At 35.8% G+C, this 13,520-nt stretch overlaps 1 protein-coding gene across 1 annotated transcript; it reads right to left on the reverse strand.

The window, feature by feature from the left end:
• Positions 1-2,811: 2,811 nt before the first annotated feature.
• LOC309490858 (interferon-induced GTP-binding protein Mx2-like) lies at positions 2,812-13,200 on the reverse strand. The gene is made up of 13 exons (XM_082160139.1): positions 12,924-13,200; positions 12,475-12,671; positions 12,214-12,348; positions 9,791-9,945; positions 9,564-9,702; positions 9,293-9,491; positions 7,834-7,912; positions 5,327-5,449; positions 4,911-5,043; positions 4,637-4,792; positions 4,384-4,460; positions 4,052-4,294; positions 2,812-3,180 (listed from the first exon to the last, which is right to left on the reverse strand). The coding sequence occupies exons 1-13, from the start codon at positions 12,992-12,994 to the stop codon at positions 2,956-2,958; spliced, it is 1,932 nt and encodes a 643-aa protein (XP_082016265.1). The 5' UTR covers positions 12,995-13,200; the 3' UTR covers positions 2,812-2,955.
• Positions 13,201-13,520: the final 320 nt, after the last annotated feature.

A 13,520-nucleotide genomic window follows, 5' to 3' on the forward strand; every position in this document is an offset into this window, starting at 1 on the left:
CGTTTCTAAATGCAGCTTGCTATTTTTCATAATAAATGCTATCGATAAAAAAAGAAAGAAAAAAGTGAACATTGGCCTAAGCATAGTAAGCTAATCGATAGTCTTATTTGTAATTAAATCCTTATTTTAACAAATGCTTGGTAAACAATTATAAGATGTTACGTTTAAGGCCGAGCACAAGTTAGAAAGAGCTTTAAAAATCGGACCTTCTTGAATTATCGACTAAACAATTGATTTTCCCCCTTGTCAAAAAATGTGTTCTGCTAATTATGACGGATATTAGGAAAACCTGCTTTCAGATATTCCAAGAGATGACAGAAAATTTGAAGTAAAGATAATTTGACTTCCCATTGCACTTTGTAAACAAGTGATTGTTAACTAGGCTACTTTATTGCAGTTATGTTATCAACCAATTTGCATGTTTGGACCATTTTGCAAAAAACAAACCAACAAATGAAATGTCCGGGACCCTGTTAAACAGTTCACACTTCAACCACCCTAAGTTCAAACCAAAACTACCAAGGGAGATAACCAATAACTGGGGTACAACAGTAACAACTTGTTTATGAAAAACTGATAGTTTCAATGGAACTTTAGAAATCTGGAAGTCGCATTGTAAAAAAATGTTTTATACCTGCACATTTAAAAAAAAAAGACTTTATGGAATTGCAAACCAAAATGAATGCTCATTCTTGATAAAAGATTGCAGCCATTTAAGTTTAAGAACCCCATTCATGATATCAAAATCTATTTCCTTTAGTCCACCTTCCTCGTATTCTTTTATTATATCATTTTTTCGAATGTAGATATTTCTTTCTCGAGATGAAATCAAAATTCAGTTTATTAATAGCTTTAGAAATTGGCAATGAAAACTCTGCAGGGTTATAATAACTCATTATTCATAATACAATCTTGTAGTGCTTCAAAAAGTAAATGTTTTAAGTCTTCCCAAAATAGGGTTAGTTCACCCAAAAATGCCCTCATGTTGTTCCAAACCCCTAAGACATTCGTTCATCTTCAGCTACGTTGTTACACTACGCTCTCAGATTTCATCAAAAATATCTTAATTTGTGTTCCGAAGATGAACAAAGTCTTACGGGGGTTGGAACAACATGAGGGTGAGTGATTACTGACAGAATTTTCATTTTTGGGTGAACTAACCCTTTAATCCACCCCTGACTTGGCCAGCTAAACAATCACAGCACATTTCGTATCTCAGAAGGAGGGGCTTCATTGTTTTTTTTGTTTTTTAACAATCAAGCATGAAAACATATTCTACTAAACCCCCAAAACAAAATCAAGACTTTGTGTCAGAAACGGCCGCTTTGATGCAGTGTAATGGATCTCCAAAAGGTACATTTAAAAGGGGGGGCTGTCTTATAATCAGGGGGGGGGTCTTATATTTGGAACAACACAATATATATATATATAATAATATAATAATAATAATAACTTTATTGCAGACTCACAGGTCCAAATAAAAAACAAGACAGTACACACAATACAATAAAAACTTCAGAGGAGACAACTATACCAATGCTTCCATAACTTGGACTTATACCGTGTAGTGCTAAACTTGATGCTGGTCAATGCCATAATTATGTAATTCTCGGAGTTATTTAGCCGACATATAAATTTGTACATAACATTTCTCAATGTGGCTTGCAGTGTATTAACACCTGCAGCCACAAACATCTCACTGGCACTACACCAGCGTGGTCTTCTCAGCAGAATTCTCAGTGCATCATTGTAAGCTACCTGGAGTTTATGCAAGCTAGCTTTGCTGAAACTAGACCACAAGTGTGCAGTGTAGAGAGGAGTGCAGTATGCTCTGAACAAAGCAACTTTCACTCTATCTGTGCACCCACCAAACTTGCGAGTCAAACTATTCGCCTGAGCATATAAAGAACGGCATTGCCTGTAAACGTCAAGGTCATCCTTCAACTGGTCTGTAATGAGATGCCCAAGATACTTGTATTTGCTCAAAACTCTCAAGATATTACCTGCCAATTTAAAAGGAGGAAACATTAGACATTTATCTTCCTTTGTTCTGCAAATCATCACCGCACTCTTGTCTGTATTAAATTTCATATCATGAACAGTTCCATAGTCAGAGCAAACATTAAGAAGCTGTTGAAGACCAGCACTGCTAGGACTGAAGACCACAAGGTCATCTGCATACATAATATGATTCACTATAGTGTTGCCTATCATACACCCAGTGTTACACAAATTCAGGCAGACAGAGAGCTCATCAACATACATGTTAAAAAGAATAGGGGAGAGGATTCCACCTTGTCTGACCCCGTTCCTGACCCCAAAAGGGGCAGAAACACAGTGGCCCCATTTTATAAACATAGACTGGTTGGCATACCAGTAGGACAGAATTCTCACAATACATTTAGATACACCTCTCTTACTCATTTTGTCAAATAACTTGTAGTGATTGACACGGTCAAAAGCTTTTGAGGCATCAATAAAACTCATTAAAACTGAGGAGTTCTTATCTCTATACGTATTAACAATTTCCTTTAAGGAATATATGGCCATATCTGTGCCATGTTTAGGTTTAAAACCAAATTGGTTGTCAGTAGAGGGGATAATGTCCACAATTCTGCTCAACAGGATGCTTTCAAAAACTTTAGACAATACACTGGCAAGGGCTATTGGTCTGTAGTTATCAGAGCAACCAACCTTACCAGACTTATCCTTAATCACCGGCACAAGCAAGACAGATATCATTGTATCCGGCAGAAAACCATGAATTAAAAAGGAATTAAAACAGATACCAAGAAGGGGGGCTAACCTCATGCTGGCATATTTAATGTAATATAAAATATACATCAAAATGTTTTAATATGCTGAAGAAAGTTATATGAGTTGTCAGATAGCCTAAGATTATCATAAGGTCCGTTAGATGCCCTTTCAGATAATTTCCTCTAGTCAGTAGATTGTTCAGATAAAATTGCTCATTTTTTCCTGACCGATACTCAAACGATCCAGTCGGGCCTGTAGGTCTTTGCGCTTTCTACCAACTTCAGAGTCCTCAAACAGAAGCTCGCTCACATTTGCCTCATCCAGTAAACTCAACATGTCAATAGACAGGAGCTGAGCAGTCTGCTTCCGCATGAAAAGGCAGATCATCATGGGCAGTTGGTCAGCCATTCGCTGTACCACAATCTGAAAGAAAATCAGGTACTAAGTCTCTGAACAAAGCTTCATATTTGTAACTGAAAACCAGTGTTGGGGAAAGTTACTTTTAAAAGTAATGCATTACAACATTGCGTTACTCCCCCAAAAAGTAACTAATTGGATTACTTAGTTACTTTTTCTCACCTGGGCTGGGCTTGCTTGTTTGTTTTTTTTAATAACAAGAACAACAAAAAAGTTATATTTTTGGCAAATGTTAAGGCCCTTTCACACCAAAAATGAACTGAATAAGCCTCAGGCTGAAGGAAATGCATATTTAAGCTTGTACAGTAGAGGGCGCCGCTCAAACTAACCTTTCAGCTGCGCTGCCTTTCTGGATTAAAGAACAATAATATACAGGAGAAGGAAGTTCAACACTTTTATTTCTAAATATTATCTAAAGTAATTTTTGCTTAGTATGGTTGAATTAGATAATTGAAGGTCAGCAGCAAAGACATTGATTAATAAAGTGAGATTAAATACACAAAGTATATTTGTGTAATTTAATAGTTAATTATAAAAGTTGAGTAAAATTCTGAGATTGCATTTTACTGTTTTTATTCATTTTGAGGAACACGGAATGTTTTCGTGGCAGTGAGATGAGTAAATGCAAGTTCACATTTAGTCTAGAACTACAATAACCATCATGTTTACACAGCGCACACACCACCACCTCACTTTATTTCTCTCAACAGAAAAGTAACTAGCGTTACTTATTTGAAAAAGTAACTTAGATATTTTATTGCAAATTGAAAAAGTAATGCATTACTTTACTAGTTACTTGAAAAAGTAATCTGATTATGTAACTCAAGTTACTTGTAATGAGTTACCCCCAACACTGCTGAAAACTAAGAAAATTTACCTCATAATATGCTTGTAGTATTTCACTGTACTTGCTTTTTCGGTGAAAGATAGGTAACTGATCTTCTGAAAACGTCACTTCGGTATCTGAAAACATCTCTTCAGGATTCTCTTTAGGAATCTCTTTTAAGGCCTTAAAGTGGATGGAATCTTGAGTGTAGACCATGTTTTCCATTTCAAGCTGCTCTGAGATCCTCTGCTCTGCCTTCTCTTGCTGGATTGACTGAATGTTGTGAATTTTGTCCTATAGAATCAAGTGATGTACAGAGGAAGCTTGATTAAAAATGGATGATTGTTTAGTTTTGTTTACCATTAATAAGGAGCAATATTTACCGTAGTGATATCTAGAAGAACAGGGTATTTCTGGAAACATTGATTTACTACATCAGTAAACTGCTTGATGATGATGCCTTCAGGAAAAATACAAAAATCAAAACGACAAATAGCCACAATGTCTCACAATTCAGATAAAACTACAAAAACATTCCCCGGTGTTATTCAGTTGTAATCTCATCTTTTGGTTTTATAATGGAAAATGTCCCCAGTGTGCAGAAAGATCTTGTAACATGGAGATGAGTGATGGTACCTTTGATGATGTTGAGTAAGTAGATGGCTGGTTCTTTAAGTTTGGCCACATGCTCCTGCAGAACCACCTCAAACATTTTGTAGTTGCAGAAGCCGGGCAGTTCCCTCCCTCTGTAATTCTGTATAGTTGCTATCATCTCTTTAGTCGAATCTTTAACTTGTTTGGGAACAAGGCAGATTTATTTTGAAATTATTTGACTTTTTTATTTGAAGAGCACAAACATCAGAGTCAATTAAAACTTATTTATATTTCTTAAATTTAAAAATGTACTAACAAGTTTTCTTTGTGTCATTAAGATGACCATTCCACTTCTCATATTCAGCCCGAAGTTGGACAAACAAATTGTCCTTAATGATCAGCTCTCCTGATGATAAGGACTTGATTTGATCATTGAATCTTGTTAAAGTCTGTGAGAACAAAAATAACATTTGTTACCTAAAAAGTTACATTACATAATAACATTAATCAAAGAGAAATACAATATAAACATAAATGATTTCTTTTGGCAATACTAGAGGATTTAGTATAGTCAGTATTGCAATAATTTATTATAGCCATTATGGTTACACAATTATTGGGAGAAATGTAATTTAGGATAATATGGCTGCGTCTCACAGAATTTGGTACCCATCTGGACCCCAAATACTAATTTTGAGTAGCAAGGTAATTAAATTAAGATTAAATAGTTACTTCAGTGAGGAATAGTTTGGCCCCCTTAGGATCCTGTGGTGGTCCAGCCTCACACTCTTTGAGCTCATTCCTCAGGTCCCACATCTGCTTTTTTATCTGCTCATTGAGGTGTGGCAGAGATTTCTGACAAAAATGGGTAAAAAATAAAATAAATTCACACAATGCATTTGAAACACACTATGTTCAATAGATATAGTAATAGACAAATATGAACAGAGAATTCTCAACACCAATGAGCTGCTTAATTTCCATTTTTACCATTTGGGCCTTGTTCATACTGCTAATGAGGTGTATGAAACTACATAGTAAATATACAACCAGTTAAGAAAAATAGTAAATAACTAAATTATCATGTAGGGCAGGGTTCCTCAAATGCAGCCCTGAAGGGTCACTGCCCTGCAAAGTTTAGCACCAGCTCTAATCGAAGACACATGAACAAGCTAATAAAGGTCTTCAGAGTTACAGGTAGGTGAGTTTGATCAGGGTTTGAGCTAAACTCTGGTAGATTTTAGGAACCCTGGTGTAGGGTTGTAGCAGGGATACAAACTCATGATAGATGAATAAGGCAAGCAATTACAGATCTGAGATTTCTGTGAAAGAATACACTTCAAGTTCACTTTTCAATCTGTTTTATATGATTCAATGAGATAGATGTGCCCACAGTAAGTTTCACAGGCTCTTATTCTTTTTCACACTAGAAAAAACAAACAAACAAATAAATTATTTACAAATATCAACTATTTTCCTGCCATTGAGGAATTTTTCGACAACCCTTGTTTTCACTGTTATACAGTGGGGAGTGTTATTACACATATTCTGAAAGAGTAGGCTACAGAATCTCTAGATCAAAACACAAGCGAAGAAGAAGCAGAAACAAGCGATAAAAGCATTATGCAAGTTGTTGTCTTTGATAAAAACGTGATTTCCTTCTCTTTTTTTTTTACTTACCTGTTAATAATCTTGGATTGCGCAAAAGTATAATAATATGAAAGGCTCCAATTTAGAGCGGCAAAGTACTTATGCGCATTGTGTAAATTCTTCTTGTAATCGTTTCTATTGTTTTATGTAACTTGAGTATACAGTGTAGCCTACCACTGTATGTTACTAGTCCTGAAAGAGGCGGACAGGTAAGAACGTCACGTGACATACACTGCAACACAGAGTTTTTTTGTTGTTGTTGTCTAGTACACTAGGTTAGGGGCAGGTGCCACTCCATGTACTTTTGGTTTTGGGTAGTTAGTGAAGATTAGATGTCTAGTGTCATGATTAGTGTCATGGATGCTGAAGATCTTTGTTTTATTTATTTATTTTCTTAGTTAGGATTAGAGGTTATTTAAAAGTTAGACTTCGTTTGGTTTTGTTACTTTCTTTTCTTTGGCGCCGTCCACGTCCCCTCTTCCTTTTTGTGGTATTGACCATCTTACAGAAATTCTGTATCCACTGTATATATTTATCTATATTCTTTATATGTGTCCTACTTCTCTTTTGCCCCTTTGTTGTACTGAATAAAGGTGTTGGCTTTTTGCACAGTTACCTGGATTGGTGGGTCTTTGTACAACATATAGATTATATATGTTTCTCTTTAATGTCAATTTTAAATGTTGGACCCACGAACCCCTAGACTATATCGGGGGTCGTAACAACAGATATTATACAGCTCAGTGCCTTCACGCAGTTAATTAAAACCGGATTGTTAAATCGTCATTTTTCATGCTATAGCCGATATGGCGATGGTTGTGAATTGATAAAAAATCCTACATTGGTGCATCTCTAATATAATTTTTTTAATATCTAAAGAAAGAACGAGCCTCTGCTTAAAATAAAAATTCTATTAGAGATGCACCAATGTATGATTTTTTGCATGTATGATTGCTTTTTCAGATATTCATACAATAAAATATTCTGGGGGCCATGAAAGTTTTGTGAAAATGATTTTAAATGCTGGCGGTGGCTGGCAACTTTAAAAAAACGCTGGTGGGGAAAGAGTTAACTATAAGAAGTAGACTAGCTACTATAATATTGCACCTTTATACTTTTATGTCTTAATACATATTTTTTATATATATTTTTTTTTTTCAAAATAACAAAATATACATTAAATAGACAATTTTTTATCAAACCTCTGCAACATAAATTTCCATATCCTTCAAAGTTCGGACACATTAGTGCAGTTTTGGCTAAATTGTGGAGAAAAAGGTCCAATGTCAATATTGTAGTGTATATAGGCCTAAAGCACAGCTCACACAGAAGTCACTTTCAAAACATGCAGCTTTCTATTGGTCAACGCGGCGAATCCATGTATCCAATTTGAACCGATTCCGATATTAACATGAGAAAATCTTTTCACTTTCACACGAAATTCCAGATTCTGTGGATTCCTATTGATATAGACAAGTTTTTACCCCAGCTGCTGCTGGAGTCAGCCACAGCAGCCATTGTAGTCGGAACGAACACTGTCAAATGTGTTTTCAAAATGAAGTTTGCATCCCTGACCATTAGTAACTTACTTTGATGTGATCAACGAGATGCTGAGTCAGTTTGACGGCAAGACATTTAATAGTCGCTTTATCTTCTTTCAAGAGGTCTCTGTAGAAAAATAAAAGACACTTTTTGAAAGGCGGTATACTATATAGCTTGATAACCTGGTATTTCATAAACTCATAACTGCTTTGGTCAATGTGAACATTACTAACATTAGCTAACAAACTAAAATTATAAAAAATAGAGGATATCATTTGCTGAATGTGCTAACTTCAGTTCAGACATACTATGCTAGAAAACTGGTTGGAATGGCTAGCAGCCTTATCTAAACAGTGCAAATCAAGTCCCATTGACATACATTTTAGAGAACAAAATGTTAAATACTGGTTAAAGGTAGGGTAGGTAATCCTTTTTCTAAAAAAAAAACATTCCAAATTTGTTTAAACTGTCTTTATATACCAATACATAATTAAAATGTAAGTACTCTGAAAAAGAAAATATAAAAATCGAGTGACTGTAGACCTTTTAATCTGCAATAGACACAGCTCATTATTTCCATTCACTCCACCCCCTCCCTTCTGAGCTCCTTCCAAAGCCACGCCCCCAAAACACATGAACGCGCGACGCCAAACGCTCAGGCTGGAACAAGACGCATTTATTACCTGAGACGAGTGGAGAGGAAGGAGCGCAGTACATACAGTGACATCATGTCAGAATCACATGTAATAAAATACCTAACTTTATCACTATGAATATAAACAAATAAGATTTCTTTTAGTACTCACTATCAAGCTAGCATATCGATAATGGTAAAGTTTGATTCGGTAACGAGCTATATTTATAAGGCAAAACTAAAAACAGGTTGCATTGATACACGTTTTTCCATTACCATCAGTTACACTGTGATGAAGATGAATTTCGTGTAAGATTCATAACATATACGGTGTTTTGCATGTAAGAGTTTCCATGATGAAAACATTGTTGACTCTAATGAAGACTAACGTACACTCCGAGTCCGGAGACAAGTACCGCATCGTCGGTTCGAGGACAGGTCCGGGGTTGTGGGCGAAGCAGAGGAGGTCGTTCAAGAGTGCGGGCAGGGTCCGAGGAAGTAGTTTTTGCCTTGTTTGCCTTCGCTGACTGCATATGCAGGTGCTTTGAGCTGAATATTTCCGGGAACGGTGACATGTGATGAGTGCAGTGCACGCAGGGCAGCGCGCGCAGTGGGGCTCGGGGCGGGCACGAGACATGAAGGCATCTGATTGGTTCTTTACATTCGCACCGAATGGCAGTGATTGGTCAGAGTTTTTACTGTCCTGCAGCTGCTACAGAGGTCTGATTTTTTTCATTCCTTTTTCTAAACACATAATGTATTGACTACTATCAGGATGGAAGGACCATTTCACCCAGTATAAAAAAAAATGTTTCTGAACAGGATTACCTACCCTACCTTTAAAAGGTTAAATATTATTTTCACATTGTAACCTGAAAAAGTCATGATTTTGGAAGAAATCTCTCTCTTTTTCTGCTGCCTCCTCCAGAGGAATTTTCTTATCGATCTGCTGTTGTCCTCTACACTTCACCATGGTGTAACCTTTGCGGAGAGGAATCACTTTGTTGTGGACAATGTCCAGAATGTTCTTCTCTGTTCCCCTGTCTATGAGATCTGGCTTGGTCAAAATGGCTGTGAAAAAAAGGTAAATTAGAAGTGCTTTAAGCTATTGATAGATGATGTGCAGATCATCTGCTTAATTACCGACAGTTCTTTTGCCTTCAGGATCTACTTTTTGTGCCATTTGTAATGCTTCTGTTGTTGCAATGTCAATGTTACAAGGGACCACCACCATGTTTATAGTCTCTTGCTTCTCAATAAATTTCATTATCAGACGTTTGATCTACAAGACATAAAGACATTGTTTAAAAACTGAACTGAACTATGAATGTGGCACGCAAGACAATAATAAATCAGATTATACTTTCCACCTGGTTGTCAATATCCTCTGGTTGTCCTTTTACTGGGACTCTGGCAATTCCAGGTAGATCGATCAGTGTGAGGTCACACACATCTGGTGACATGACCTCTAAAGTGATGAGCTCATCACATATTCCTACCCCTTTTCCTGCCAGCTCATTCTGGGCTGTAGAACAGACATACTGCATAATTAAATCAATGCATTCAACAATGCATTCAACAATGTGCATGTGTTAACATGCTAATTTTGACAGTCCTAATGGATTATATAAAGGGGTGCACATAAGTGGTGCGCAGGTGCGCGGCGAAAATAAAAAATGCGCTGGGTAAATTCAGACTGCTCATTTGCATACAGACATACAGTTGTTTACATACAGTGAGTAAACAAACACCGTTTTAGATCTACACTATAATGCTGTATAAGATGAACTGAATACATAAATCTGCCGATTTCAGAGAAAAATGCGAAACTGTGACATTCACACGAAGCCAGAGCTTTCCCTATCCGATATTTTTTTCCCCGTAAAAAAAAAAAAAAATTCCGTAAACACGGCGTCGTCTCAAGAAATATCTGCGTACACACGAAACCACTGAAACCGACTCAAAACGATGTAGTATACATGCCAGACCAGTATATGGCGCTGTAATTCTGCCACAGACATACACTAAAAACGGAGAAGAATACTTAAAGCATGCGCATAAACCTTGCGCGCTGTATACAACAATAATATTAGGCACAGTAGCTTCTTTTTTTCTTTTCTTTTTTAATCAAGAACTTTGTTGAACAATATGAAAAACCATAAATGTAGTTGCGGTGACTTAACGGTGTCTGACTAGTTGACACTTGGTGTGATGACATCATCGTTTCACAAAATGTACGGATTGGCCGTATACACGAAAACGCAAGGGCGGCGTTTTCAGATTTATCCACCTTGGGACCCGGTTTAAAAAAATTGCGGTTTCAGTCTCCGAAACCGCCGGATCCGTGTGGACTAAACGGCAATACGATAAAAAAATGTTTTATACGTATACAGCGAAACGCGTCTCCGTGTGGACGGGCCGTGCTTAGCAGTGCTAAATCCATGGCTAAAACCGGCACTTAAGTACTTACTTCCCGCCAAAATAAAAGGTTGCTGATTTTAGGTTTGAAAATTGTGGGAATTCTAATAAAAAAGTAAAAAAGAGGAAAAATCTAAATGTAAATATTCACATTGTATTTTTTAAGTGTATTATAAAATAAGTGTATTTGTGTATATATATATATATATATATATAAAATAGTATTATCACACTTTATTTATTATTTTGTCTATTTTATAATAAAAAAAACACTAAATAAAATGCAGTTATACTATTATTAATTATTTTACTATTAATAATTATTTTTATAGTTATATTTAATGAGTCACACCATGTGCAATGTGAGAACCAACCCAAATCTCCAGGTGCTCTCATGAGGACCAGACGGAAAAACAAAAATGTATTATTTCAGTTTCCTGTCTAATTTTTCTCTTATATGTGACCCTGGATCACAAAACCAGTCACAAGTCGCACAGGTATATTTGTGGCAATAGCCAACAATACATTGTACGGGTGAAAATTATCGATGTTTCTTTTATGCCAAAAATCATTAGGATATTAGGTAAAGATCATGTTGCATGAAGATATTTTGTAAATTTCCTGCTGTAAATATATAAAACATTTATTTTTGTGAGTTAATGCAGCACAATCGAGAACATAAATGGACAACTTTAAAGGCGATTTTCTCAATGTTTAGGTTTTTTTTTTGCACCCTCAGATTCCAGATTTTCAAATTGTTGTATCTCGGCCAAATATTGCCCTATCATAACAAGCTTATTTATTCAGCTTTCATATGATGTATAAATCTCAATTTCAGAGGTTTACCATTTACTGGTTTTGTCATCCAGGGTCACATATGTTGTTGGTTCATTTATATTATAGCATACTAAGCAGAAATGCACATTTAAAAAGTACTAGTACCTATTAAGATCTTTGGTCTCAAAAGTAAAAAAAAAAAAGTACTAGTTCAAATTTTTCTTAAATTAAGTAGAATTAAATGCTAGACACTATTGGAATAAGTACTAGTTCTAATAAATAAGAACTAGAAGCCTATCTAATGAATATGTACCTAAAGAATAAGCACTAGTCTCTAAAGAATAGGCACTTGCGCCTAAAGAATAAGCACTAGAAGCTTATGAATCAGTGAATAAGTACTAATGGAAGATACTAGTGTCTAAAAAATAAGTAGGCCTACTAGTAAGCACGAAATAGATACTAGTACATTTTAAGTATTACATCTTAAAACAGCTTTCTAAGCCACATACATTAATAGGTATATTATAGTATTTTTTTTTACATGCTTTAAACGTTTCCGACTGGAAAACAAAACAGATTGCAGGCATTTTTTCCTAACCTGCTTCAATGTAGTTTCCAACTAATGATGAATCATCAAATTCAGTTTTCTTCTCACGGTAGGATATAACAGCCTTCCAGCTGACTCCTGTTACCTTCTTCAGCCTCAGCTCCAGTGGACATCTGGTGACAATTCCTATAGCAAACACAGTTAATTAATAACAAAAAACTGGTACTGATAAAAGATATCACTCTTATTATTTATATTCAATTTTGAATATGAATATTGATATAGGAAAAGGAGAGTAAAACCAGTCCTCACCGCTTCCTCTTGGTAGTGCAACTCCAGAAATTGCTTCCAACACAGAGCTTTTCCCAGAACTCTGATCTCCGATCACTGCAATAGTCGGTAATGCCAAGTCCTTGTGAATGCCAATTGACCGCAGCGTGTCGATCAGATCAATGAATGGACGAATTTTCTCTTCTAAAAGACTGTGAAATGCTCCTTTCATTTCCTGACTATAAATATAAAAATTTACATTTTATTTCTAAAATCCCACTGATTGCACTGTATTATTTTCTTATTTATTTAGCCTAGTCTTTTTACTTTTTTGATTTGCTATAATTAAATTATGTGTATAAATGATAACTTTTTTTTTTTTTGTACCAGCGCACATACTAAAAAATAAACTAGGCTTATAAAATCATTTAAAACATGTATTTCAAAGGTAATTAACGAGATACACATTGCACATTATAAAGCCTACTAACCTTTCATTTTTAGAACGCTGAACGTTGTCATTATCGTAATGAGCACTTCTGTCTGAAAATAAAGAAAACATTGTCTTGAAACAAAAAAGGTTTTAATGCCTCAAAATTCCAATATGTTAGTTTTTATCCAAACACAGTGTTTGTGGCGATGCTAAATGGAAACCAAATCTTGTGTGTCTGACTGAATTTATAGTGTAGCCTAACACACCCCCTGATCAGAATGAAAATAAAAGTAGATTGTTGAGGTTGTTGAGAGTTTCTGGAAAAATACCAGGGAGGTGTTGTGGCCGGGGATGGGCCAGGGGCGGCTGCCTTGTATTATTATAAGACAGTGAAAAAAGCAAATGTCAAGCAGATAAGAGTAAGACATCATAATGCTCAACCTTGCTTAATCGAGGTATGTTGGTTGCAAAAACGCGAGTAAGTTAATCAAACTCAGAGTAGGCCTACGTTGTAATAGGCCCGCCCAGTTACATCCGTTTTTGCATTAGGTGGAGATAATGGCAAATTACACTCGCTGTTTACAAGAACTTGCAGCGGTTAACGTGAATGATGTTAACAATATTGTGAGGCAGTTAGCTGTCACACATAAGAGTA

This window comes from Leuciscus leuciscus (assembly GCF_965113295.1).
Source record: "Leuciscus leuciscus genome assembly, chromosome: 25".
NCBI lineage: Eukaryota > Metazoa > Chordata > Actinopteri > Cypriniformes > Leuciscidae > Leuciscus > Leuciscus leuciscus.

Bases quoted from the DNA above. Each gene is read 5' to 3' on its own strand.
- LOC309490858 (XM_082160139.1), bottom strand. From the start codon at position 12,994: ATGTTTTCTTTATTTTCAGACAGAAGTGCTCATTACGATAATGACAAC. The intron at 12,349-12,474 runs GTGAGGACTGGT...TGTTTGCTATAG, and splicing joins TGCACTACCAAGAGGAAGCG to GAATTGTCACCAGATGTCCA. The intron at 9,492-9,563 runs GTAATTAAGCAG...TTTTTTTCACAG, and splicing joins TGAAGGCAAAAGAACTGTCG to CCATTTTGACCAAGCCAGAT.